This window comes from Scyliorhinus torazame, chromosome 8 (assembly GCF_047496885.1).
Source record: "Scyliorhinus torazame isolate Kashiwa2021f chromosome 8, sScyTor2.1, whole genome shotgun sequence".
In the NCBI taxonomy this organism is placed as follows: domain Eukaryota; kingdom Metazoa; phylum Chordata; class Chondrichthyes; order Carcharhiniformes; family Scyliorhinidae; genus Scyliorhinus; species Scyliorhinus torazame.
The window spans coordinates 270,801,091-270,828,131 of NC_092714.1; the positions used below are offsets into that span (position 1 = coordinate 270,801,091).

Here is a 27,041-nt window from a genome sequence, read left to right on the forward strand (position 1 = left end):
ATGCAGTTTTAATACCACAAGCTTTTTATCAGCTAAAGTCCCATTTTCAACTGCCATTAACATATCCTTGACGACTCTACTTGAAATATTATTTGTCAGTAATGGAATACAATAGTGTCCCGACTGTGTAAATTGTAAGTCCACTGTCTTTCCAAAAACTGTTGCCGTATCCTGTTCCATATCCAGTTTCATGTGTGCTTTCTTCATCGACGGTCTGCTCAGAAGCAAAGGTATCTCACTTGATACAACATCCATGCTAATGAAATGATTCACTCCGGCAATATTGCAAGGGATCACCACTCTTTTCAGCGACTTCAGAGTATTATCATCCCCAAACCTGAAACTTGTGGAACTTTCAAATTCCTTAACCTTGTTACGATTTTCAGCATTCAAAGAGTCCAGGTAACATTTTAACCAGTCAATTCCACACACAGATGTGCAGCCACTGTCCAATACAGCACAGTTGAAGGATTCTGCAACCAACACCCTCATTACCGGCGTAAAACTGCTCGTCAATAGGACAATGCCTTCTTTCTGGTCACTATCTTTTTCCTCTTCTGACTCTTCCGTGTCATGTGTCGCTTCAAACACTCTATCATAACGAGTTGGACAGTTGAAAGCATAATAGTATTGAGAGTCACATCAAAAACATCGATTTATCATGCCCCGTGCATTTCTGGGGTTCATCTTCCTATTGTAGGTTCCAACTGGGTTTCTGTCTTCATAATTTCCTTGTCTCGGTCTCCGTCTATAGTCTTGAGCCCTGTTCGTAGCCATACGATTTCGCCATCCTATTAGTAGTGTATCTTCCATATTCTGCCTTATTGCAGGCTGACCTATTTGGGTCATCAGAGCCATCGGAATCGAATGTTTCCCCAGAAACTTTTTTAAAGCTTTTGTCTTCTGTTCGAATAAGGTATCCTTATCAGTAAACTGAACTCCTGTCAAAACCAGGAGCCTATCCATGTTGCTCACTCTAGCACAGTCAAGTAATTTAAAGGCCAACACAGACTGTGGAAATTCCAGATTGTGTTTCTGCAGCCTTTTATATCGTCTGCCAAATTCCATTATATAGTCTTCCATGGAGATATCCTCCATTTTCCGGAACTTAGCAAAATCCGACCATGCTTCATACGCACTTAACAAGTCATCTTTCTTATAAATCTTATCCATATAATGTAATAAAGTCTCCAGACCTTCTTCTGAGTCTAACTCTTCCAATTCCAGCTCAGAAAGCACTTTGTTTCGGATTTTACTGCCATATGATAGAGAAAGAGCCAATGCCATACCTTGTTTTCTCTATCCCAAAGCAGTTACCTTAGTCCACATAACTACTGCACTTCTCCATTGGTCGTACGATTCCGTTTCAGAAAATAAGGGAGGATAGTCATATCCAGCCACCTTTATCCTCGGTTCAGCCAGATATCCCTTTTTTTTTTTTTTTCTCACTCACTCCTTGGTTTGATCTGGAAAAGTTGTATCTTTCAACCCTTCACATTTACACAGCAACCATCCTCTGCTACCAATTGTGAGACGTTTTAGTTGCTGTGATATGAAGAGTCTAAAGTTCTGTTCCTTTTTCACAAAACACACATTTATTTCATTCCAACAGACTTTGCACAAAACTCTCACTATACATCACCTGACAGAGGCCACCTGAGGCCCCTTTACATATCAGTGTCAATTAATGGATACTTAACATAAATGAGACAACTAATTGCAATGTCTCTTAACCCATTACTTAACTCCCCCCGGGGTCGGACTCCCCTTCCACAGGCCGCCCCCCACCCCTTCAACACCGAGTTCCCGCCGACTGAGAGCAGGTGAGGACAGCGCCGGTGGGACTCGGCGTTTTCATGACGGCCACTGCGTAGAGCGGCCCCCGACCGGCGCCTCGCCAACCACGCCGGCACCAATGGCGCGATTCTCCGCTCTGCGTCGGGGCGGGGCATCGGGGCGCGATTCGCGCTGGTCACGGGGATTCTCCGGTACGGCCCCGGGCTGAGAGAATCCCGCCCTTGGTTCTCCCGCCGGAGATGAAATGTCTCTGATCTGCGCTCGGGCTGGGAGCGCCGCCCAGAGGCGATTCCCTATCCCTTGTCATTCAAATCTATGCATGACGGGGATTGCAAGGGATTCCCTCGCGAATCCCAACATCAGGCCGCCAATTTGAGCGGGCAGCTCAGCAGCAAAGTCTGGCGGCTGGCCCCATCCCCCCCAAGGCAGTAAACATCTAGCTGACAAAAAGAGGAGTGGTCAAGAGTTGTCAATCATAGCTGGATGTTCACTAACATTGAGGTTAGTTTCACAGCAGGGTACTTGAGACCCAGTCAGCGTGAAGGGAAATTAAATTAAACAATGCACACATCTGGCTGTCTGGAAGCTGTCAATCACAGCCTGGTAAAAGCTATTTCTCTTTGATGTGAATAAAGCCCTTTCAGATCGAAGGGTTGGAGGTGGTTTAAACTCAGGTGATGTGGATTTTGTTTTCAGAATTCACAACCACTGCTTTCTCTGCCTGAGGCAGCAGCTGTAAGGGACAGGTGAGTTTTAAAGCAGTGATTTCTTTCCACTGTTTCCGTCTGGACTGCTCTTTAGCTTCCTGGCGAGGTCTCTGTTATGGGAGGGGTCTCTGGTGGCGGTCTCTGGTGGGGGTCTCTGGTGGGGGACTCTGTTATGGGAGGGGTCTCTGGTGGGGACTGTTATGGGCGGTCTTTGGTGGGGGTCTCTGGTGGGGGTCTCTGTTATGGGAGGAGTCTTTGGTGTGGGGTCTCTGATGGGGGTCTCTGGTCGGGGACTCTGGTGGGGGTCTCTGGTGGGGGTCTCTGGTGGGGGACTCTGTTATGGGCGGTCTCTGGTGGGGGTCTCTGGTGGGGGACTCTGTTATGGGGGGGTCTCTGGTGGGGACTGTTATGGGCGGTCTTTGGTGGGGGTCTCTGGTGGGGGTCTCTGTTATGGGAGGAGTCTTTGGTGTGGGGTCTCTGATGGGGGTCTATGGTGGGGGTCTCTGGTGGGGGACTCTGGTGGGGGTCTCTGGTGGGGGTCTCTGGTGGGGGTCTCTGGTGGGGGACTCTGTTATGGGCGGTCTCTGGTGGGGGTCTCTGGTGGGGGACTTTGGTGGGGGTCTCTGGTGGGGGTCTCTGTTATGGGCAGTCTCTGGTGGGGGACTCTGGTGGGCGGTCTCTGATGGGGGTCTCTGGTCGGGGACTCTGGTGGGGGTCTCTGGTGGGGGACTCTGTTATGGGCGGTCTCTGGTGGGGGTCTCTGGTGGGGGTCTCTGGTGGGGACTGTTATGGGCGGTCTTTGGTGGGGGTCTCTGGTGGGGGTCTCTGTTATGGGAGGAGTCTTTGGTGTGGGGTCTCTGTTGGGGGTCTCTGGTGGGGGTCTCTGGTGGGGGACTCTGGTGGGGGTCTCTGGTGGGGGTCTCTGGTGGGGGACTCTGTTATGGGCGGTCTCTGGTGGGGGTCTCTGGTGGGGGACTTTGGTGGGGGTCTCTGGTGGGGGTCTCTGTTATGGGCAGTCTCTGGTGGGGACTCTGGTGGGCGGTCTCTGGTGGGGGTCTCTGGTGGGGGTCTCTGTTATGGGCAGTCTCTGGTGGGGGTCTCTGTTATGGGTGGTCTCTGGTGGGGGTCTCTGGTGGGGGACTTTGGTGGGGGTCTCTGGTGGGGGACTCTGTTATGGGCAGTCTCTGGTGGTGGTCTCTGGTGGGGAACTCTGGTGGGGGACTCTGGTGGGGAACTCTGTTATGGGAGGGGTCTCTGGTGGGGGACTCTGTTATGGGAGGGGTCTCTGGTGGGGGTCTCTGGTGGGGAACTTTGGTGGGGGACTCTGTTATGGGAGGGGTCTCTGGTGGGGGACTCTGGTGGGGGTCTCTGTTGTGGGAGGGGTCTCTGGTGGGGGACTCTGTTATGGGCGGTCTCTGGTAGGGGACTCTGTTATGGGAGTGGTCTCTGGTGGGGGACTCTGGTGGGGGACTCTGGTGGGGGTCTCTGTTGTGGGAGGGGTCTCTGGTGGGGGACTCTGTTATGGGCGGTCTCTGGTAGGGGACTCTGTTATGGGAGTGGTCTCTGGTGGGGGACTCTGGTGGGGGACTCTGTTATGGGAGTGGTCTCTGGTGGGGGACTCTGGTGGGCGTCTCTGTTATGGGCGGTCTCTGGTGGGGGACTCTGGTGGGGGACTCTTTATGGGCGGTGTCTGGTGGGGGTCTCTGGTGAGGCGGGGAGGTCTGATGAGCGTGTCCACCTGGATGAACCCTACATGTGTGCTGACGATTCCTTCTCATGCGCCCAAAAATGTTGCAGGGAGGAGGGGAGAAGGAGGGGTGGGATGTTTTGGAAGATGGTGAATGGTTAGAGCTCGCTCACTGGGAATGCACATAGAAGGCAGGCTCACACTGCTCCCATGCCCTGTCGATTCCCGATGAGGGTGTAATCATCTGGAACATTCACGTGTCGTGGACACCCCCCACCCAGAACCAGCCCATCCTTCACACCTGGGAGACGGGTTAGAGGCACATCGGACTAGTTATGCAAAAGTGTTTAATGGTGACTATTTACAACATTATTACCTACTCTCGACTACACCCACGTCAAGTGTCATCTATCTTTTTATTTTTTTGTGGCCCCCCGCTTCTTCTCGGTGTTACCCCAGACAGCTCCATCAGAACTGGAGGCAGCCTGCTGCTTGTCTCGCCCTCTGTCCTGTGATGCCCAGGTGGGCATCCTCTCGAGGGCCTGGATGGGCCCAGTCAGCCTTTGGGTGTCACAGATGCCACTCTGTTGCCTGCTGCCCAGCAGATATGCCAGTGTCAGATGAGGGGGGGTGTCGGAAGGGCTAAGATGTGAGAGCGCCTCCCATGCAGGAGGCACCAGGATGGGGCCCATCACTTCTTCCCTCCTCAGGGTGCCCGCTGGCCCCCGGGCTACTCCACTGGGTGAAGGGGAGAAGGGGAGGCCAGAGTGAGATCCAGAGGCCCCACCATCATCTGGCACTGCCAGTCCTGGACGCCCGCTCTTTTCTGAACCATGGTCTCAATGCCCTCAGCCATGGTGCACTGAGACTGGGACATATCCCTCAGTGCATCGGACATGTCCCTCTGTGACTGAGCCATGTCCCTCAGCAATCGGCCAATGTTTTTGATGCCCTCAGCCATGACCCTTTGTGAATGGGTCACGCTCTGGAGTGCCGCAGCAATGTCCACGTGGGCCCGGGACATGTCCACCTGTCACTGGGCTGTCTGTCCTGTGCCTCAGTACCCCAAGCCTTTGACATCCTGATACATGGCTCTGACGTCTTTCCCCACACCTTCCACCGCGGACTCCACCCGCTCAGGGTTGGTCTGGGTGCCACGCATTGTCAACACCATCTCCTGTGGCTGAAGGCGGCTGGACTGGTCGGCATGGGCTTGGAGGGCCGAAGGGCCTGTTCCTGTGCTGTACTTTTCTTTGTTCTTTGTTCTTTGACTACTCCAGCTGTACTTACAGGTGCTGGAAAGTTGCTGACACCCACTCCTGTAGATTCTGGCTCTGCTTCTGCATCAGCACTGTTGCTTCACAGCGCTAGGGTCCCAGGTTCGATTCCCGGCTTGGGCCACTGTCTGTGCGGAGTCTGCACGTTCTCCCCGTGTCTGCGTGGGTTTCCACCGGGTGCTCCGGTTTCCTCCCACAAGTCCCGAAAGACGTGCTGTTGGGTAATTTGGACATTCTGAATTCTCCCTCCGTGTACCCGAACAGGCGCCAGAATGTGGCGACTCGGGGCTTTTCACAGTAACTTCATTGCAGTGTTAATGTGACACTAATAAAGAAACGGAAAAAAATGAAAATCGCTTATTGTCATAAGTAGGCTTCAAATGAAGTTATTGTGAAAAGCCCCTTGTCGCCACATTCCGGTGCCTGTTTGGGGAGGCTGGTGTGGGAATTGAACCATCCTGCTGGCCTGCTTTCAAAGCCAGCGATTTAGCCCTGTGCTAAACCAGCCCCAAGATTATCTGCAACAGTGATGGGATCGTCTCCTTCCGACTGTCCACTCCCTCGGGAGTCTCTGCCTCCACCAGATGTGCTGCTGCTGTGTGGGGTGCTCACCAGAGGGTGACCCAGGAGCCTGATCACCAACATGACCCACCGAGGTGATAGTCGCGGCGATGGTGAATGGTGCAGGTGAAAGCAGTGGCGTGACGTCTACATCTTCCCCGGAGGGTGATCCGGGGGGTTCTGAGCCTCTGGATGGGGGAGCACCCTGGTCTCGGGTCATGGTGATCCTGCGGTGAGATCCTGGGATGGACGGGTCTGTGGGAGAGGGGGTGACTCGCTTGCTATAGGAACGTGTGCATTGCATTGGACTCTTGCTGGTTTGGCGCTGGTCGAACTCCATTCCTGCCACTGCCCTCTCCTTGACCTCCCCGCGAGTTGAAGGGTCTTTTCCTCAGAGAAGGTTTGGAGCCAAATATCTGGGATGCTCCCATCTTCTGGCACCTCCGGCATTTATGGGCCGCTTTATCCTTGAGGACACAGAAAGGACATAGTGAGATACTCGGATGCAGGGGCGGTTTGTAGCTGACGGCATGTGTGTGAAAAGCTCCTGGCCAAAGAGGACAACACAAGTGTCGGGGTTTTGTGGAGGGTGGGTTGTCAGGAAGATGCAGACAGGTGGGGTGCTGTTGGCCCCTAGGGGATTGGGGGCTGATGTGAGGAGTGAGGGGACAGGAATAATGCCAGGAGCACGGAGCTGGTGACTCACCAGAGCTGCTCGAAGGAGCTTGTTCTTACGGAATTGCATGTCATTCCTTCTCGTGAGGCAGCCAACACTGCCAGCCTCTGCCACCTCATCCCAGGCCTCGTTCAGGTTCGCGGGCTTGTAGTCCTCTCTGCCCCATCCTCGGGAGGAGGGTGTCCCTCCTCGCCTCAATGGCATCCAGCATGCGTTCAACGTCTGTACCCAGGAACCTTGCAGCTGGAACCAGAGTCTGTGCTGAGTGGAGAGTTTCAACCTACTGCGGCTTGTCAGGCTCTGAACGAGATTCCCGACCTCAGCGAATCAGACGCCTGTGTGGTCGGGACTCGGGAGGGCTACCCGTGGGCTGCGTTCCGGCCCATTCGCATGACGTGAATCTCACCTTGCCGGCGCTCCCAGCGGCAGAGCGCAGTTACCACGATTCTCCACCGGCGGCAGCACTTAGTCTCCAGACCGCAGAATCCAGGCTGTGGTCGAATTGAAACTTATTCGATTCTTACGGGGGTTTGACCGGGTAGATGCTCAGAAAATGACCAGAATTTCCGAGGAGTGGATTGCAGTCGGATTACCCCTGTCCCTTTGTATTGACGCTGGAATAGAGCTGCGTGTTTTCATCCAACCTTCCAACCCAGGCCTGCTGTGAAATGAGCCCTGGGGACTCTCGTGCCGGGCATCAGTGTCAAAGGAAGTGAAGTTAGAGCCCCTTAAACAGCACTAGAAACCAGGCAATTTCAAAGTTCCCGGGCACTTTGAGAAGCCAGAGAAAAGGTAAGTGTGGAAGGTAAGTGGGTAGGATTGGGGGCGGTGGTGCAGTGGCGGGGGAGGGGGTTAAGATGGGTGTGGTCAAGTGGTGAATCTGGAGGGCAGGATGGGTCAGGAGGATTGGGTAGGTAGTTGGGGGGGGGGGTGGAAGGGTATTTGAGGGGTCGGGAGGGTTTGGCCATGAGGTTGTCAAGAGGTAGTCGGGTGGGATGGTTGGGTAGTTTTGAGGGGATAGTCGGTGGTGGTAGGGTAGTGGAATCATCAGGAGGGTAGTCAGGGGGGTGGGGTGTAGTCCGGGGGGGGTAAGGGTGTAGTTCTGGGTTGGGAGGGCAGTCGGGGGCTTCTGGGAGTCAGACATGTGAATGTTAGGGGGTTGCTGTTGGCATGGGGCAGGTAATCGGGAGGTCGGGAAGGTAGTGAGGGTTGGGGGTGGTAATGAGGGGAGCCAGTGGGGGCTCCGGAGAGTCAGTGCTACAGTAACCCAGGGGCCCAAAGCAGTTTTAATTCTCCTAACATTTCCTGGATAACTGTCCCTGTAAAACAGTCGGGACCATCCAAAGCCTCTGATTTAAATCGGATCAGTTCCCACTCCAGGGTAGTTGACCACCGAGGGTTTGAACTTTTAAGGCAATTGCCTTGCAGTCCATGCATGGGGCCTTCCTGGGATCCCCCAGTGCATCTTCAAGGTGCCTCCTGGCTACGGCACATATGGAGATTGGATGTTTTGGGCCAATGTATCCCCTGGTTGGGAATCTGGGACACGGGGGCGGGGGGGGGGGGGGGGGGGGGGGTGGTCACAAAATAAGGAATTGTCCATTTTGGACCAGGGTGAGGTAAAATCTCTTAAATTGGAGGGTTGTGGATCTTTGGAAGTCGCGACCTCAGAAAGATGCTCCGTCTTGAGCGTCTTTGAGGGGGCAGATAGATTTTCTGACTGTGAGGAAATCAAGGGATATGGGGACAGTGCAGGAAGGTGAGGTTGGGGTAGAAGATCAACCAGGGTCTTGCGGATAGCAGAACAGGATTGAGGGGCCGAATGTCCTACTGCCGCCCCTGTTTCTTCTGTCCTTCTGCTTATCTTCAGCTGTTTTCTGAACTTAAATCCAAGTTTCCAGCATCTGTCATTTCCCTCGTTGCTTCATTCTGGCAGTTCACTGACCTGTCTCCCTTCCGTCAGCAGCAATGGTTAAGAAGGAGGATAAGATCTTCAGAGATTGCGCAGATGCCTTGGAATCTGGAGCCAACATGAGTGGGGTCTACACAATCCACATTGAGAATATGACAAACTCTCACAAGGTAACCAACCACTTGCCCTAATCTCCATATGAACAGAAAATCAAGCCGTTGGTAATAGATTACTTTGTACTGGGGGCCGGTTTAGCTTAGCTGGCTGGATGGCTGGTTGATGACACAAAACAAAGTCAACAATGTGAGTTAAATTCTGAGGTTATTCATGAAGGCCCCGCCTCCTCAAGCTCACCTGAGGTGTGGTGACCCTCAGGTTAAATCCTGACCAGTCAGCTCCCCCCCTCGAAGGAGAAAGCACCTGAGACTATGGCGACTTTATCACTCTCTATCCTTTTAAAATTCCCATCCACCCCTTTGTAAATCTCAATCCTACATTGTTCTAATGGTCAGAAATGATGGTTCACAAATATCCAGAATTAATCTGGATTCTCCAGTAATTAACGAATCGCAGGGAGTAATGAAACATTGGGCTGGATTCTCCGGTTTTGGAATTATGTCCCCACTCCATCGTGAAAACTGTGTCCTTTTATGCCAGGAAAACTGGTGTCAAAAGGCCACAGATTCACAGCCCTGCAGGCAGCCGTCGTGGAGCTCGCAGCTCCAGCTGCAGATACGGACCCCGCACTTCCGGGTCAGAGGCCGCGCATTCGCACGGTGGCGGCCTCCAGGGGCCGCGCCATGCACCGTGGCGGACTCAGCCCGCGGACCTGGACGGCCAAAATAGTGCCCCCCCCCGATCGGCCGCTCGCCCACCCCGGACCACCCGCGCCGCAATAGGCCCCCTCTGCCCTCCGATCGGCCCGCCCCCGACTGTGGCGGCACGGACTGAGTTCGCAGCCGCCTCGCGAGTTTCCCGAACGGCACGACTAGATTGGAACCAAGCCGTTGGGAATTCGGCCGGTCGGGAGCGGGGCGGGACTCAGGCGACGGCCTCAAGTGGTGGATAAAATCCAGGCCCATGAAACCATGACGACGATGCCTGCTGGTTCCCCTTAGTGAAGGGAATTCTCCATCTTGGTCGAACTGATGTTTGCCTCCAGATCCACAGAAACCTGGGTGATTCTGGAATAACTGAGCAAGTTTTCCTCAAGCAGGTGGGTTAATGTCACCTTCTCAAAGACAATAAATGCTGCACTTGCGAGGGACACCGCGCCCTGTGAATGAATAAATAAAAATTGGAAATGCCTTTAAAATATTGGGTCATGGGCAAATTGACAGAAAGAAATGGAACTTGCTGTGTTTCTGTCTAATGGAGAGATACTGCTCTGTTGTTCTGTAAGACTGACACTGAAGCGTTGTCGGAATCTCTGCACCAACTACATCTGCCGGCTTATTGGTCTATTTCTTTTGTCTTATGTCGGTCTGGAAGGGGCAGCCCGGCGGCGCAGTGGTTAGCACTGCTGCCTCACAGCGCCGAGGTCCCAGGTTCGATCCCGGCTCTGGGTCACTGTCCGTGTGGAGTTTGCACATTCTCCCCGTGTCTGCGTGGGTCTCACCCCCACAACCCAAAGATGTGCAGGGTAGGTGGATTGGCCACGCTAAATTACCCCTTCATTGGAAAAAATGAATTGGGTACTCTAAATTTTTTTTTTTTAATATCTATCTGGATGGAGGAAGTGGTGTCAACAATAGATCCAGGAATCTGATGGGCGGGATTCTCTCAGCCCGGGATGGGCCAAGCGGCCATGGCAAAAAAAAACGAATCCCGCCGGCACCATTCACACCTGCTCTTAGCCGGCGGGATCTCGGCGTGGAAGGGTCCGGGGGCGGCCTGTGAGGGGGGAGAGGGGGGAGGGGGAGCCTCCGATGTGGCCTGGCCCGTGGTTGGGGCCCACCTATCGGCAGGCCGGCCTCTCGGGCTTGGGGCCTCCGTTCTTCCCCGCCGGCCCCTGTAGCCCTGCGCCATGTTGCGTCGGGGCCGGCGCGGAGAAAGAAGCCACTCAGTCCCCCCTCAGTCCTCCCTCAGTCCCACTCAGTCCCTCTCAACCCCCTCAGTCCCCCCTCAGTCCCCCCCTCAGTCTCCTCAGTCCCCCCTCAGCCCCCTCATCCCCCTCAGTCCCCTCAGTCCCCCTCAGTCCCCCCCAGGCCCCTCATCCCTCCTCAGTCCCTCCTCAGTCCCCCTCAGCCCCCTCAGTCCCCCTCAGTCCCCCCTATGTCCCCCTCAGCCCCCCTCAGTCCCACCTCAGCCCCCCCAGTCTCCCTCAGCCCCCCTCAATCCTCCCTCAGTCCCACTCAGCCCCCTCGTCCCCCCTATGTCCCCCTCAGCCCCCCTCAGTCCCCCTCAGCCCCCCTCAGTACTCTCTCAGTACTCCCTCAGACCCCCTCTCAGTCCCCCCTATGTCCCCCTCAGCCCCCCTCAGTCCCCCTCAGTACTCTCTCAGTACTCCCTCAGTCCCCCTCTCAGTCCCCCTCAGCCCCCCTCAGTCCCCCTCAGTACTCTCTCAGTACTCCCTCAGTCCCCTCAGTCCCCCCTCAGACCCCCTCTCAGTCCCCCCTATGTCCCCCTCAGTCCCCCCCCAGTCTCCCTCAGTCCCCACCTCAGTCCTCCCTCAATCCCCCTTCAGCCCCCCTCAGTCCCCGACAGTCACCCCCTTCAGGCCCCACCCCTTGGCACTTTGGACTCCGAAGTGGGGGGTGCAAGAAGGTGAGTACCCTCCTGATACTTTCCTTCCAGGTGCCGAGGGGGTCCTTCCAGAGAGGTGGGGACTGGGGAGGCTGGGCTGGAAAGGCTCAGATTGGGAGGCCTTCCTAGCACGGGGGTCACCTGACTGGTCTTTGGCTGAAATGAGACTGTGGAGCCGATTCTCATATCGTGCATCATATCAGAATGAAAGAATGTGCCAGGCCGTTTGAAATAAAAGCATCCGTCTTGGTGCCACGCCATTGATTGCCAATGCCGGCGGGTAAGTTTGCGAGCCGTCCATTTTGCCATTGAACCTTGCTGCATTGTGGCTTCAGTCAACCCTGTAACGTCTCCTGTGCTCTGCAGGTTTACTGTCAGATGGAAACCAGTGGTGGGGGCTGGACTGTTATCCAGAGGAGAGTTAATGGCAGCACAGACTTCCAGAGGAACTGGAGGGAATATAAAATGGTGAGTAAAAGGAAGTGCTTGCATTTATATAGCGCCCTTCGCAACCTTGGGAAATCCCAAAGTTATTTACACCCAATGAAGCATGAATGCAAAGTGCAGTCACTGTCGTAATGCAGGAAGTGAGGCAGCCAATTACAACACAGCGAGTCCCAGAAACGGCAATGGGATAAATTTACAGATAATCTGTTGTAGCGATGTTGGTCGGGGGGACAGATATTGGCCCCAGATTCCGGGGAGGACTCCTCTGCTCTTCTTCAGCTCTGGACCCTTCACACCCACCTGAGCGGACAGGTGGGGCCTCCGACAGTGCAGCACTCCCTCAGAGCCATGCGCCAACCTCTCTCTGTGTGAAGAGAGCTTCTCCTGACATCCCTTAGGGCTGGACTTTGTCCGACCATCGCTGAATCTGCCAGCGGACCTGGAGGTATTCGGGAATCTGGGGCGGGAAGGATGAAGACGCCTGAATCTGACCATGTGGTGAGAAACTGATGAATATATTTACCGAGGGCTTACCATCAGAACACTTGGGGTCATTGCCGGCTGACCCTCACGCAGGAGAAGGAATCCTGTTTAAAGAGCAGAAAATCCTGTTTAAAAGCTGACATTCCGTATGCTGTCTCTCTGAGCGAGGGCTGCAATTGGACGGGTCAGTACTGTCGGATGAGTGAATATAACAGAAAACCTTTGAGAGTCCAGGGAGAAACTCCACCTTTGCACAAATTCAGTCGGTGTCGTCAACAGATTGGAGATGTCACAATCCAGTAATGCATCGCCTCATAGTTCAGTGAGAGATCGCTGCAAACCTCGTCCAGGCCACCCAGGAACACAGAGCTACTCTACTTCCAGCTGCACAAGGGCATCACAAATGGCCAGGGCCTCCAGGGCAGAGGTCAGCGCTGAGGTGAATGGCTGTTCACTCCATCCGAGGAAGATGGTCCAGTGCAGAAAAGAATGAATGACTTCCTCCGCAGTGCGCGGTGAGTGTGAACTTCATATTGCCCAGAAATGATTGAAAGTTGGGCGGGAAAAGTAGGGGCTGAATAGTTAAGGGTTAGGCCAGGCGTTGAACTGTAAAGTGTTCCTCCTCGCCAGCTTCCAGAGTTGAATAGGCTGCATGTGTGTGTGTCAGCAGCTGAATCGCCCTCTTGTGCTTCATACGAACATATGAATTTGGATCAGGAGTAGGCCATTCGGCCCTTCGAGTCTGCTCCGTCATTTGATAAGATCATGGTTGATCGGATTATGGCCTGAATCTACTTTCCTGTCGACCCCCTGTAACCTTGTCAATCAAAAACCCATCCAATTCAGCTTTAACATATTCAGTGCCCCTGGCTTCAACTGCACTGGGGAAGTGAATTCCACAGACTAACAATCCTCTGAAAGAATACATCCTCTCCAACCTAAATGGGAAACCCCTTATTCCTCAACAGTGCTCCTCGTTCTTGTCTCTCCCACACAGGGAAACATTCCCCATCCACCCCGCCAAGTCCCCCCAGGATTTTATATGTGTCAGTAAGATTACCTTTCATTTTCCTAAACTCCAATGGATACAGACCCAACCTTCCTCATAAAACAACACCCCCCATGCCAGGAATCAGTCAAGAGAACTTTCTCTGAATGGCTTCTGATGCAATTATATCCTTTCTTAAATAAAGATTTAAGAATCCTTATTTAAGGAGTCTAAAACTGAACACAGTGGGTGGGATTCTGTGATCCTGAGGCTAAGTGTTGACCCCGTCGCGTTTCTCGACGGCGTCAACACGCCCTCAGGATCAGCAATTCTGGCCCCCACAAGGGGCTAGCACGGCACTGGAGGGACCCTCGCCGCTCCAGCTGCTGATCCTGGCGTGAACTGGGCGCCACGGGGTCCGCGCATGCGCAGTGGCACCGGCGCCAACACGCGCATGCGCAGTGGCTTCCTTCAACGCGCCGGCCCCGACGCAACATGGCGCAGGGCTACGGGGCCGGCGCAGAATAAAGGAGGCCCCCAGCCAGAGAGGCCGGCCCGCCGATCGGTGGTCCCCGATCGCGGGCCAGGCCACATCGGAGGCCCCCCCCCCCCCGGGGTCGGACACCTCCTTCCCCCCAACAGGCCGCCCCCCAACCCTTCAACACCGAGGTCCCGCAGGCTGAGAGCAGATGTGGACGGCATTGGCGGGACTCGGCTTTTTTACGTCGGCCGCTCGGCCCATCCCGGGCCGAGAATCGGCGGGCCGGCCGCGTAGAGCAGCCCCCAACGGGCGCTGTGCCAACTACGCCAGCGCCAATGGCACCGGTTCTCCGATCTGTGGAGAATCACGTGCCCGTGGCGCGATTCATGCCGGTCGCAAGGATTCTCCGGCCTGGCCCCGGGCTGAGAGAACCCGCCCAGTATTTCCAGATGTGGTCTCACTACAACTGCAGTAAGATCTCTCGTCTTTTGCATTCCATTCCTCTTGCAACAAATGTCAACATTCCATTTTTCTTCCTAATCACTTGCTGGATCTGCAGACTAACTTTTTGTGATTCATGTATCAGGACACCCACGTCACTCTGTGTCTCAGAGTTCTGCGATCTCTCTCTATTTAACTAATATGCTGTTTTTCCATTCTTCCCTCCCAAATGGACAAGTTCACATTTTCTCACACTATACTCCATCTACCAAATGTCTGCCCACCCACCTAATCTATCAATATCCCTTTGTAGACTCTGTCCCATTCACAACTACTCTGCTACCTCGCTTTGTGTCATCATCAAATTTAGCAACCATCCAAGTCAGTGATATGGATTGTAAATAGTTGAGGTCCCAGCACTGATCCCTCTGCCACTTCACTCATCATATTTTGCCAACCCAAAAATGACCCATTTATTCCTCCTTTCTGTTTCCTGCCAGCAAGCCAATCCTCTATCCATGCTAATATGTTACCCTGTACTCCACGGGCTCTTCCTTTGGACAATGACCTTTAATGTGGCACCTTGTCAAACACCTTCTGCAAATCTAAGTACACCACATCCACAAGTTCCCCTTAATCTGGGTTGCTTGTTACCTTCTCAGAGAACTTCAGTAAATTAGTCAAACACCAATTTCCCTTTCATAAAACCACATTGCTTTTGCCTGATTGCATTAAGATTTTCTAAATGCCCCACTATAACTTCCTTAATAGATTCCAGCATTTTCCCGATGACAGATGTTAGGCAAACTGGCCTATAGTTTCCTGCTTTCTGTCTGCCTCCCTTTTTGAATAGGGGAGTCACATTTGCTATTTTCTAATCCGATGGGACTTTTCCAGAAACTCTGGAATTTTAGAAAATTACCGTTTGAGGTTTCCTGAGTGAGGATTGGAAGGACGGCTGGGCAGCCTTACACCTCTCGGGACCAGGGTGAAGGCCATTAGGAAGGGATTCTCCTCAACATCACTGGAAACATCATCATTTTTCTCCTTATGCTTACAGGAAAAACTGATGCCATGGAGAGATCCAAGACCCGGAGTGGAGTGCCAGAGATTTATCCAGTGGCAGAGGCAGATGGAAGACCTGGAGCTGGCACTGGAACAGGACCATCAGACCATATTTGACACTGAGTTTGGATTTGTGGGAATGGAGAGTGAGGGGGCATTGCACAGGCCCATCATCTCTGGTTGCCATGGAAACTATGAACCACAGTGGCCCTCAGTAACATCACTCCAGTAGCTGTTATTATGCTTCACTCGCAGGGTTGACGGCAGAGAGATGTGACCAGCCCGCATGTGTTCCACTCGAGGGCCTGAGCCCCAGTTTAGAGACACTGGCCTGGGTGGGGAGTGGATCACATGCCGGCCCAGAGCCACAATCCTGGCAAGTGCTGTACAGTCATGCAGGTGTGGATGAGGGAGGCAGTGACAGGCGAGGTCACTGGCAGTCGCGGGACTGTCGGAGGGCAGCCCCTTGACGAGGCTTTGAGCAGAAATGCTCAGGTGATGGAGGAGTCCATTCATGATATGACCTCTGGCTTGCCTCAGAGAGGAGAGATCATTGCTTCTTCAATGGAGAATGTGGTGACTGTCTTGGAGAGGTAGACCCATGAGACCACACAGTGAATGCCTGGTATGGGCACCACTCTGCTGGCCCCCTGAGCTCACTGTCGCAGTGGGGCAGTGAGAGACTGTCGGTAGCGCTGGACACCCCTCAGCCGACAGGAAGTAGGGAGGTGCCATGCTTCACTGAGAAGCTGGGGAGACGCAGCCTGATACATCTGCGGGTTCTTCGGAAGGCGCTCTGAGTGTTGCCAGGGCCTCCCCAGCCCTTCTCCAGTGACCAGTGGTCACAAAGAACCCTCCTGCAGTGGAGTAACAGAGCTGTGGATACCCTGGCCTGTCCAGGCATGGGCCAGCCGGAGGGCACCTGTCGAAGGCCACGGGGCTGGAGAACAGACTGATGCGGAAACATCTGCAGATGTTGGCAATGCCCCTCGTTACAGCACACCGAAACAATTCAAAAAGTTCACTTTCACATAGTGAGGTCACACTGGTGGTGATCTTATTACTTTAAGGACGTGACAGTGTCGCATTAAAATGTTGTTGTGTTTTATTCAGTGTGTTTTTTCACATGAGGGCCTGACAATGTTTCCCTTCTCTATCCGTATCATGTCTCTAAGGGGCACCGACTACTTTCTTGGAGGTTGAGATGTGGGTCCTGAATATGCAGAAAGCCAGCCATACAACCATAGATCCATAGAATGGTTACAGCACAGAAGGAGACCATTCAGCCCATCTTGTCCATGCAAGCCCGCGGACACCCAGGTGCCCTTTTGTAGCCACCTGGGTTGGCCACTTCCCGACTTAAAATGGAGGTACGCAAAGAATGCAGGGAAATTCAGCCAAGCCAGCAAAAACTAGCAGGTGCAAAGTTTCCTGTGTATTAGAACTTGCAGGAACCCAGACAGCACTGAAACTAGCAACCATCCGCATACTAATGAGCGATCCCCGGGTACAATTGAAACATGCAAGGTGAATAAGGCCAAGCCAGACTCCTCGGCGCCAGCAGGAGCCAAGACAAAGGAAGGCCAACGGACACTCAGGGACCGCCCAGCGATCAGGGAACAGCTCCAGTATTGGAGAAATCGATACAAGTGATCGGAACGTAGTCCAATCACTTGGAACCAGATACGGGGTCCACCCCGAATGGCGCAAAGCTCCTGCGGACTATAAAGTAGAGTCCCCAAGTTCAATTCGTCCTTCTTGACAGGGTCACTCAGCAGCTCGAACCAACCCTTGACAGTGACCTGCCTAGCTGCCGCATCAACCAAGTAAGTCTCCAGTCAATGCACGCTACGAGATAGGCGCTCCTAGCTACCAGTCCATACCAGTTTTGAATCCTGCAGACTCAGAATCGAGTGAAAGGCCATTTGTTCCCCTGACCTGGTGGGCCAGTTCCAAAGCTAAGTATAGGCCTTTTAGTGTTAGAGATAGTCTAGAAAGTAGAGTTTTATGCACGGGTAGTGGTTTACTGTGTACAATAAATATGTTTTGATTTGAATCTTACTAACTGGTTTGTCGAGTTATTGATCAGTACTTGAACTTGAACCTCGTGGAGGTATCATAAAGATACCTGGCGACTCTTGATCAAAGGTTATAGAAACAGAGCAAATTAAGTAAAGACACAATGGGCAATACTTTCTAATTCTACTTTGCAGCACCCAGTCCATAGGCTAGAAAATCTCATTGCCCTTTCCACCTGACCGTCCTCAACTGAATTCTCCAGCCCGCTTGTGCAGTGTATTTGTCACCTCGTGGATGGCTGCTTGGGAGATGCCGCAGATGTCACCCTGTGGACTCCTGGAAGAAATCAGCCACATAGAAACTGCATGCTGCTGTGACCCTCGATGCTATTGGCATTGGGTGCCCACTGTAACTGTGTATGCAGGTCGCACCGCATTAGGGCGCATAGTCCTGCGATGGTCTCCATAGGGAGGGGTAATATCTTCAGGCACTCTCTCTCCAACATCTGTAAACAACAGGAGCCAGGGGCCTGCGTCTGCCTCCGCCCTGCTGCCTGCCTTCCTGTGCTGCACTGATCCACTCCAACACTCGAGGGTGAAGGAGAACAGGGTGAAGGATTCCCATTGTGCAGCACCCTCTCTCATTAACAGTCTCTGAGGTGCCCTCCCCTGAGCAACTCAGATGTGTCATCCCACTTTAAGGAGTGGCCTTTCTGTCCCTTGGATGTGTGCTAGCCCTTTAACACTTGGAACAGACACTTTCAGCTTAGTCACTCCTTGCCTCAGATTCCTCCAAATGAACTCATGTGAGCACAGAGAGAGATAATTTGCAAAGACAATGTAGCTCCCCGTGACTCACTCTCATGCTAGTCAAAAGAGTTTCCTCAGTAATCAGGGAAGCCACAATTAACTCATCAGTGTTCAACTGGCAGGCTATTGAAGGCAACGGGAGACTCGTATATGATGGCCGCATTAAATCCACCAATTTATCATTGAATTGCAGCTGCGAGCGTTTGAGACTATTTCTGAATGTGCTGCTGGGTTACGGCCCCTGGCACTGAGTGAATCACAGAGTCAAAGATGTTTCCAGCATAGAAACAGGCCCTTCGGCCCAGCATGCCCATGCTGCCCGGTTTCCTGCCATTTGGGCTCTGACACGTGGCCTCACACACTCCGCCCACTTCCCCCTCTCCTGAAAGCTCAACAGAATACAACCCATGGCGCCAATTTCCAATTGGTTATCGCTTGTCACTCAACCCCCGAAACCAAGGAAACAGATTTTGTTTCTATTCTCGCCGGCAGAACCTTTCAATCTCTTTTAAATTTCCAAGCGGGTGTGGTGGGGGTGGAGAGTATCTGATCTGGCCCCCTTTCCCCCTATCATCCCACCCAATTCCATAGGATATACAGAGTGCAGCCCAACTGGTAAATGTCCGAATGAACTGCCTGCCATCCCACTTCAGCTCTCCCTTTCGGAATATCCCTCTGTTCCTGGCTCGCTCATGCCTTTGTTGAGCTTCCTCTTTAACCTGTCTGTACTCTTCATGTCAGCTACTCCCCTGTGGGGGCGAGCTCCACATTCTCACCACTCTCTGGGTCGGACGCTCCTCCCGAATTCCCTGTTGGGTGTATTAGTGAATATTTTATATTTGTGATCCTTGATCACCAAAAAAATCCAAGAGGAGGTGAAGAGAATGATGGAGAGAAAGAGACTGATTTTCCCCGTCTTTGGTGAAATCACACCGAATACCTAAGGAGGATAGTCTGGCCTTTGCGATCCAGGACCACTGGGGGGGGCGGGGAAGCCTGAAGGACGATTGGCTCCTGGAGAAGTCGATCCCTTCAGGAAAGGGGCCGAGAAAGTTGAGAGAAAAGCTGCACACATCCTCAATCGGATAATGAGACAAGGAGTTGCTTTTGCGTGGCCCAGAGCTTGAAGCTGGGGGGCATTTAGGCCTTGAGCCACTCAGGAACTCGAGCCTGGTGTTGGAGAACTAGCACCGAATGATGTGCAAACTTAATGCAGTGTGTCTTTAAATTGCACATTTCCCTTCTCGACCTGACGCCCTCTCTGATTCTGGTCGAGGGTGACCATCCCGGCTTTTAAAATGCTGATTGTGTGGGAACGATCGCAGAAAGCTACAAACCCACAAGAATTAATTTAAAAATAGCATCGAACTCGGAATTTTATTGAATGCATTGTCAGAAACAAAGATTAAGTATGTAACCCTCCGAGAATTGCTCTGTCCCGGTGAGTCTAGGAAATGGAAGCAGGTTGAACTGCCAGGAAGATGATGCCCCCACTTTAGGTAGAGAAGTGACATCTGGATCCCCTGTTGGGTGTATTAGTGACTCTCATACTTAGAGCCCTCTCTCCTGCAAGTGGAAACATCTTGCTCTCGTGCTTGTTCGCTATTCAATTATATCATTCATTTTGTGTTGTGGTCTATCAACTCCTCCAACACAGGAGCTTCTCTCTGGCTTGGCAGATGAGAGAGGTGGGGGGGGGGGGGGGGGTTGCTGTAATGTAGGAAACACAGCAGCCATGTTGCACACAGACAGATCCCACAAACAGCATTGTGCTAATGACCAGATAACCTGTATTAATGATGTTGGTTGAGGAATAATGATTGGCTGTGGAGGAGGATAACCTGGTATCAGGATGGTATCGAAGCGAACTCCCCTGCAATGGGATCTGTTACATACACCGGCCGGGACTTTCAGTCTCTCCGCCACCGCCCCCCCCCCCCCCAGCCCACACCCAACCCCCCCAGCCCACAACCACCCCCACAGCCCACACCCAACCCCCCAGCCCGCACCCAACCGCCCAGCCCGCACACACACCCCAGCCCACACCCGCCAGCCCGCACCCCCCCAGTCTGCATCCACCCCCCCAGCCCAGACACCCCCCCCCCCAGCCCGCATCCACCCCCACAGCCCGCACCCAACCCCCCAGCCCGCACCCCACCCCCCAGCCCGCACCCAACCCCCCAGCCCGCACCCCACCCCCCAGCCCGCACCCAACCCCCCAGCCCGCACCCAACCCCCCAGCCCGCACCCAACCCCCCAGCCCGCACACCCCCAGCCGGCATCCACCCCCACAGCCCGCACCCAACCCCCCAGCCCGCACAACTCACCCAACCCACATCCACCCCCAGCCCGCACCACCCCCCAGCCCGCACCCCCCCAGTCCACATCCACCCCCCCAGCCCACACACACCCCCCAGCCCGCATCCACTCCCACAGCCTGCACCCAACCCCCCAGCCCGCACACCCACAGCCCAAACCCCCCCAGCCCGCATCCACCCCCACAGCCCGCACCCAACCCCCCAGCCCGCACCCCACCCCCCAGCCCGCACCCAACCCCCCAGCCCGCACCCCACCCCCCAGCCCGCACCCAACCCCCCAGCCCGCACCCAACCCCCCAGCCCGCACCCAACCCCCCAGCCCGCACACCCCCAGCCGGCATCCACCCCCACAGCCCGCACCCAACCCCCCAGCCCGCACAACTCACCCAACCCACATCCACCCCCAGCCCGCACCACCCCCCAGCCCGCACCCCCCCAGTCCACATCCACCCCCCCAGCCCACACACACCCCCCAGCCCGCATCCACTCCCACAGCCTGCACCCAACCCCCCAGCCCGCACACCCACAGCCCAAAACCCCCCCAGCCCGCATCCACCCCCACAGCCCGCACCCAACCCCCCAGCCCGCACAACTCACCCAACCCGCATCCACCCCCAGCCCACACACCCCGCAGCCCGCAGCCAGCACCCCCCCAGCCCGCACCACCCCCCCCAGCCCGCACCACCCCCCCAACCCGCACCACCCCCTCAGCCTGCATCCACCCCCACAGCCCGCACCCAACCCCCCAGCCCGCACAACTCACCCAACCCGCATCCACCCCCAGCCCACACACCCCGCAGCCCGCAGCCCGCACCCCCCCAGCCCGCACCACCCCCCCAACCCGCACCACCCCCCCAGCCCACACTCAACCCCCCAGCCCGCACCCCCCCAGCCGGCATCCACCCCCACAGCCCGCACCCAACCCCCCAGCCCGCACAACTCACCCAACCCACATCCACCCCCAGCCCGCACCACCCCCCCAGCCCGCACCCCCCCAGCCCAAACCACCCCCAGCCCGCACCCACCCCCACAGCCCGCACAACTCACCCAACCCGCATCCACCCCCAACCCACCCCCCCCAGCCCGCACCCCCCTAGCCCAAACCCCCCGAGCCCGCACCACCCCCCAGCCCGCACCCCCCCAGTCCACATCCACCCCCCCAGCCCACACACACCCCCCAGCCCGCATCCACTCCCACAGCCTGCACCCAACCCCCCAGCCCGCACACCCACAGCCCAAACCCCCCCAGCCCGCATCCACCCCCACAGCCCGCACCCAACCCCCCAGCCCGCACAACTCACCCAACCCGCATCCACCCCCAGCCCACACACCCCGCAGCCCGCAGCCCCCCAGCCCACACACCCCGCAGCCCGCACCACCCCCCCAGCCCACACTCAACCCCCCAGCCCGCACCCCCCCAGCCTGCATCACCCCCCCAGCCCGCACCCCCCCAGCCCGCACCACCCCCCCAGCCCGCACCACCCCCCCAACCCGCACCACCCCCCCAGCCCGCACCACCCCCCCAACCCGCACCACCCCCCCAGCCCACACTCAACCCCCCAGCCCGCACCCCCCCAGCCTGCACCACCCCCTCAGCCCGCATCCACCCCCCAGCCCGCACCCAACCACCCAGCCCCCACCCCCCTCAGCCTGCACCAACCCCCCAGCCCGCACCCCCCCCCCAGCTCGCACCCAACTCCCCCCTACAGCCCGCACCACCCCCCCAGCCTGCACCACCCCCACCCAGCCCAGACACCCCCCCCCTCCAGCCCACACAGACACCCCCCACCACCACCACAGCCCACCCAGATCATTGAACTTCAGTTACTTGGAGAGACTGGCAAACTGGGATTGTTCTTCTGAGGGTGGATAAGTCCCCCTCACCCATCCACATCAACCCCCGGCTCGTGCACCGACATTGGTTTCTGACCCAGATTTACCATTCGACCACCATTAACCACACATCCCTGATCCCCTTAACCAACAAAAGACTCTCAATCTCGGTCTTGAAAGTTCCGATATACCAGCACCCATAACCGTTTGGGGAGAGAGTCCAGATTTAGCCTTTTGGTTGTGACCGCCACCCTGGGGGCCGGTTTAGCTCAGTTAGCTGAACAGCTGGTTTGTGATGCTGAGCGAGGCCAGCAGCGTGGGTTCAATTCCCCGTACCGGCTGAGGTCATTCATGAAGGTCCCACCTTGCCCCTCGCCTGAAGTGTGGTGATCCTCAGGTTAAATCACCATCGGTCAGCTCTCCCCCACAAAGGGGCAAGCAGCCTACAGCCAGCTGGGACTATGGCGACTTTACCTTTATTATGTCTGGTCCCATTACACCAAGATGTCATTGCTCACAGCACTATCTGTGTCTTGCAGTTCGGAGACCGCACAGGTAAATTGGACATCGATTTTTTTTTTTGTTTCTAATTAGAGTCAAAGTCATTAAGAAAGCGGACATTTGGTTCGTCAAGTCCATGCTAAGATTTTGTGAAAATATTATTTTTTTCCACCACGTGCAAGCTTTACAAAGAACAACAAAGAACAAAGAAATGTACAGCACAGGAACAGGCCCTTCGGCCCTCCAAGCCCGTGCCGACCATGCTGCCCGACTAAACTACAATCTTCTACACTTCCTGGGTCCGTATCCTTCTCTTCCCATCCTATTCATGTATTTGTCAAGATGCCCCTTAAATGTCCCTATCGTCCCTGCTTCCACCACCTCCTCCGGTAGCGAGTTCCAGGCACCCACTACCCTCTGCGTAAAAAACTTGCCTCGTACATCTACTCTAAACCTTGCCCCTCTCACCTTAAACCTATGCCCCCTAGTAATTGACCCCTCTACCCTGGGGAAAAGCCTCTGACTATCCACTCTGTCTATGCCCCTCATAATTTTGTATACCTCTATCAGGTCTCCCCTCAACCTCCTTCGTTCCAGTGAGAACAAACCGAGTTTATTCAACCGCTCCTCATAGCTAATGCCCTCCATACCAGGCAACATTCTGGTAAATCTCTTCTGCACCCTCTCTAAAGCCTCCACATCCTTCTGGTAGTGTGGCGACCAGAATTGAACACTATACTCCAAGTGTGGCCTAACTAAGGTTCTATACAGCTGCAACATGACTTGCCAATTCTTATACTCAATGCCCCGGCCAATGAAGGCAAGCATGCCGTATGCCTTCTTGACTACCTTCTCCACCTGTGTTGCCCCTTTCAGTGACCTGTGGACCTGTACTCCTAGATCTCTTTGACTTTCAATACTCTTGAGGGTTCTACCATTCACCGTATATTCCCTACCTGCATTAGACCTTCCAAAATGCATTACCTCACATTTGTCCGGATTAAACTCCATCCGCCATCTATCCGCCCAAGTCTCCAAACAATCTAAATCCTGCTGTATCCTCCGACAGTCCTCATCGCTATCCGCAATTCCACCAACCTTTGTGTCGTCTGCAAACTTACTAATCAGACCAGTTACATTTTCCTCCAAATCATTTATATATACTACAAAGAGCAAAGGTCCCAGCACTGATCCCTGTGGAACACCACTGGTCACAGCCCTCCAATTAGAAAAGCATCCTTCCATTGCTACTCTCTGCCTTCTATGGCCTAGCCAGTTCTGTATCCACCTTGCCAGCTCACCCCTGATCCCGTGTGACTTCACCTTTTGTACTAGTCTACCATGAGGGACTTTGTCAAAGGCCTTACTGAAGTCCATATAGACAACATCCACTGCCCTACCTGCATCAATCATCCTAGTGACCTCCTCGAAAAACTCTATCAAGTTAGTGAGACACGACCTCCCCTTCACAAAACCGTGCTGCCTCTCATTAATACGTCCATTTGCTTCCAAATGGGAGTAGATCCTGTCTCGAAGAATTCTCTCCAGTAATTTCCCTACCACTGAAGTAAGGCTCACCGGCCTGTAGTTCCCAGGATTATCCTTGCTACCCTTCTTAAACAGAGGAACAACATTGGCTATTCTCCAGTCCTCCGGGACATCCCCCGAAGACAGCGAGGATCCAAAGATTTCCGTCAAGGCCTCAGCAATTTCCTCTCCAGCCTCCTTCAGTATTCTGGGGTAGATCCCATCAGGCCCTGGGGACTTATCTACCTTAATATTTTTTAAGACACCCAACATCTCTTCTTTTTGGATCTCAATGTGACCCAGGCTATCTACACACCCTTCTCCAGACTCAACATCTACCAATTCCTTCTCTTTGGTGAATACTGATGCAAAGTATTCATTTAGTACCTCGCCCATTTCCTCTGGCTCCACACATAGATTCCCTTGCCTATCCTTCAGTGGGCCAACCCTTTCCCTGGCTACCCTTTTGCTTTTTATGTACGTGTAAAAAGCCTTGGGATTTTCCTTAACCCTATTTGCCAATGACTTTTCGTGACCCCTTCTAGCCCTCCTGACTCCTTGCTTAAGTTCCTTTATTCGGGCTAGTTTTCAAATCTATCGCCTCTTGCTGCCTCACCACCTCAGCTCCCTCCTGTTTCCTCTCCCAGTGTCCACCTCCTCGTGTCAGCATCCCTCTGATTTGAAGAGCAGGACTGGAGTTGTTTGCTGTTCTGTTTCTTCCTCGCTCAGCCCCTGAACCTTCCGGAAATGATGCGGCGCCTTCTCCCGATGGTTATGGGAGTGCACAAGGCCCCTTTGCCAGATGGTGGTGTGCGCTGCGATAGAACTGAAAGCTTGATTAAATTCATTTCTGGGTTGTGTGGATGAATCTGACACGTGGAGTAGGAGGCGGCATTCCTGCTGAAACAAGAATATAGCAACAAATACACACGCGTGACATTGAATCACTTTCCAACTGCATTCAAAAAAAAATGTTGGCAAGTCACACAAAAACCTGAAAGAACTTTCTACAATTTTCTTACACAAAGTGCTTCATTGGTCTTGAAGCACGTTGGGCCACCCTGAATCTGTGTGAACGGTGCTGTAGAAATTCAAGCTTGTCCCTTTTTCCTCTGGTTCCCAGCGACATACTGCCCTTGTTCCGCCTTTCTCACACTGCTGCGTTTCACCGGCAGGGTTTCGGAGATGAAGCCGGAGAGTACTGGCTGGGGAACGAGGCCATTCACCTGCTGACCAGCCAACGGGTCTACTCATTACGGATCGATCTGCGGGACTGGGATGGAAACCAGGTCTATTCCCTGTATGAGAAGTTCAGCTTGAGCAGCGAGAAACAGAATTACAGGTACAGTGTTTGCTTTTGGTCGGAAACGGTCACTGGGAGACTAATAAAAGTCACCCACAGTAAAACGAATGATTTCCAAGCCAAAATACTACACTCCAAACTTTCCAGGGCCCCCGTGGTCCATGAAGTCATTGAACTTGGCATACAAGATTTTATTATTTTGCAAGTGTGTCCAATATAAGACAGAATCACACAGATAAAATGATTGTTTTGATAATAATTAATTTTAAAAACTATGAGATGGAGAGACCAAACTTCCTTGCACCGACTCACAATCAAAACCCTCCCAGAATGATGCATGGAAAAACTGGAAGGACGATGCTACCCATCGGGCAGCTGGACAATAATGCAGAGGACCAGGTTAATGGGGCCATGGCTTCGTTGGAAATTAAATCCAAATGATGAATCTGACATTCAAATCTAGCCTCGGTTATAGTGGCCAAGGAAGGGAAGGAAATCTGTCTCCCTTACCCGAGCTGGCCTACATGTGACTCCAGCAAGGGGCTCAGTTGTATCTGTGAACTCTAAAGGGACAGGCCAACCGACATTGACCAATGGCAAGCTCAAACCGCAGTGTGGTGCACAGTGATCAGCACTACTGCCTCACAGCACCAGGGACCCGGGTTCAATTCTGGCCTTGAGTCACTGCCTGTGTGGAGTTTGTATGTTCTCCCTATGTCTGCGTGGATTTCCTCCGGGTGCTCCGGTTTCCTCCCACAGTCCAAAGATGTGCATGATAGATGGATTGTCCATGATAAATTGCCCCTTAGTATCCAGGAATGTGCAGGTTAGGTTATGGGGTTATGGGATGGGGGTGCCTATGGGCAGAGTTCATTCAAAGGGTCGGTGCAGACTCGATGGGCCAAATGACCTCCTTTTGCACTGTGGGAATTCTATGATTCTAAGTCCTCGTATCTAACATCTGGGGGCTGATGTGTTGGGTATGCCGGGTCTGCGAGGACTGCATTTACTGCAGCAGTGAGAGAGACAGGCTTCCAACACTTGAAGAAATGCAACTTGATTTTATTGAACTCTTAACTATCATACATACTTTAACTGTGGGTTGACACTATGCTGACTTGACTGGAGACCTGAGGCTAACCTGACCAGACTATCTCACTACCACATGGTGTATGTTCTAGTTGCTGCTCATGGGCTCTGACTGTCTCAGAGGAAGGATCCCGAGAGAGCGGGAAAACTAGTGCCCCCTGGCTTTATAGTGGCCGGCGGGAAAACTAGTGCCCCCTGGCTTTATAGTGGCCGTGTTCTGTCTGGTGATTGGCTGCTGTGTTCTGCGTGTTCACTGGTCATCCTGTGTGTCAATCAATGCCTGTCTGTGCACCATCATATACCTGTGTGTATATTATGACAGGGGCTTGTGCCAAAGTTTGGAGAGCTGTCCCACAGACTTGTCAAGCAACAGTC

At 54.0% G+C, this 27,041-nt stretch overlaps 1 protein-coding gene across 1 annotated transcript in view; it reads left to right on the forward strand.

The window, feature by feature from the left end:
• The window catches only part of angpt4 (angiopoietin 4), a 162,782-nt gene that overhangs the window by 122,568 nt on the left and 13,173 nt on the right, over positions 1-27,041 (forward strand). The window contains exons 5-7 of the mRNA XM_072515312.1: positions 8,672-8,787; positions 11,729-11,830; positions 25,450-25,616. Coding sequence (XP_072371413.1) covers positions 8,672-8,787; positions 11,729-11,830; positions 25,450-25,616 — 385 coding nt within the window. The remainder of the gene's footprint in view (positions 1-8,671; positions 8,788-11,728; positions 11,831-25,449; positions 25,617-27,041) is intronic.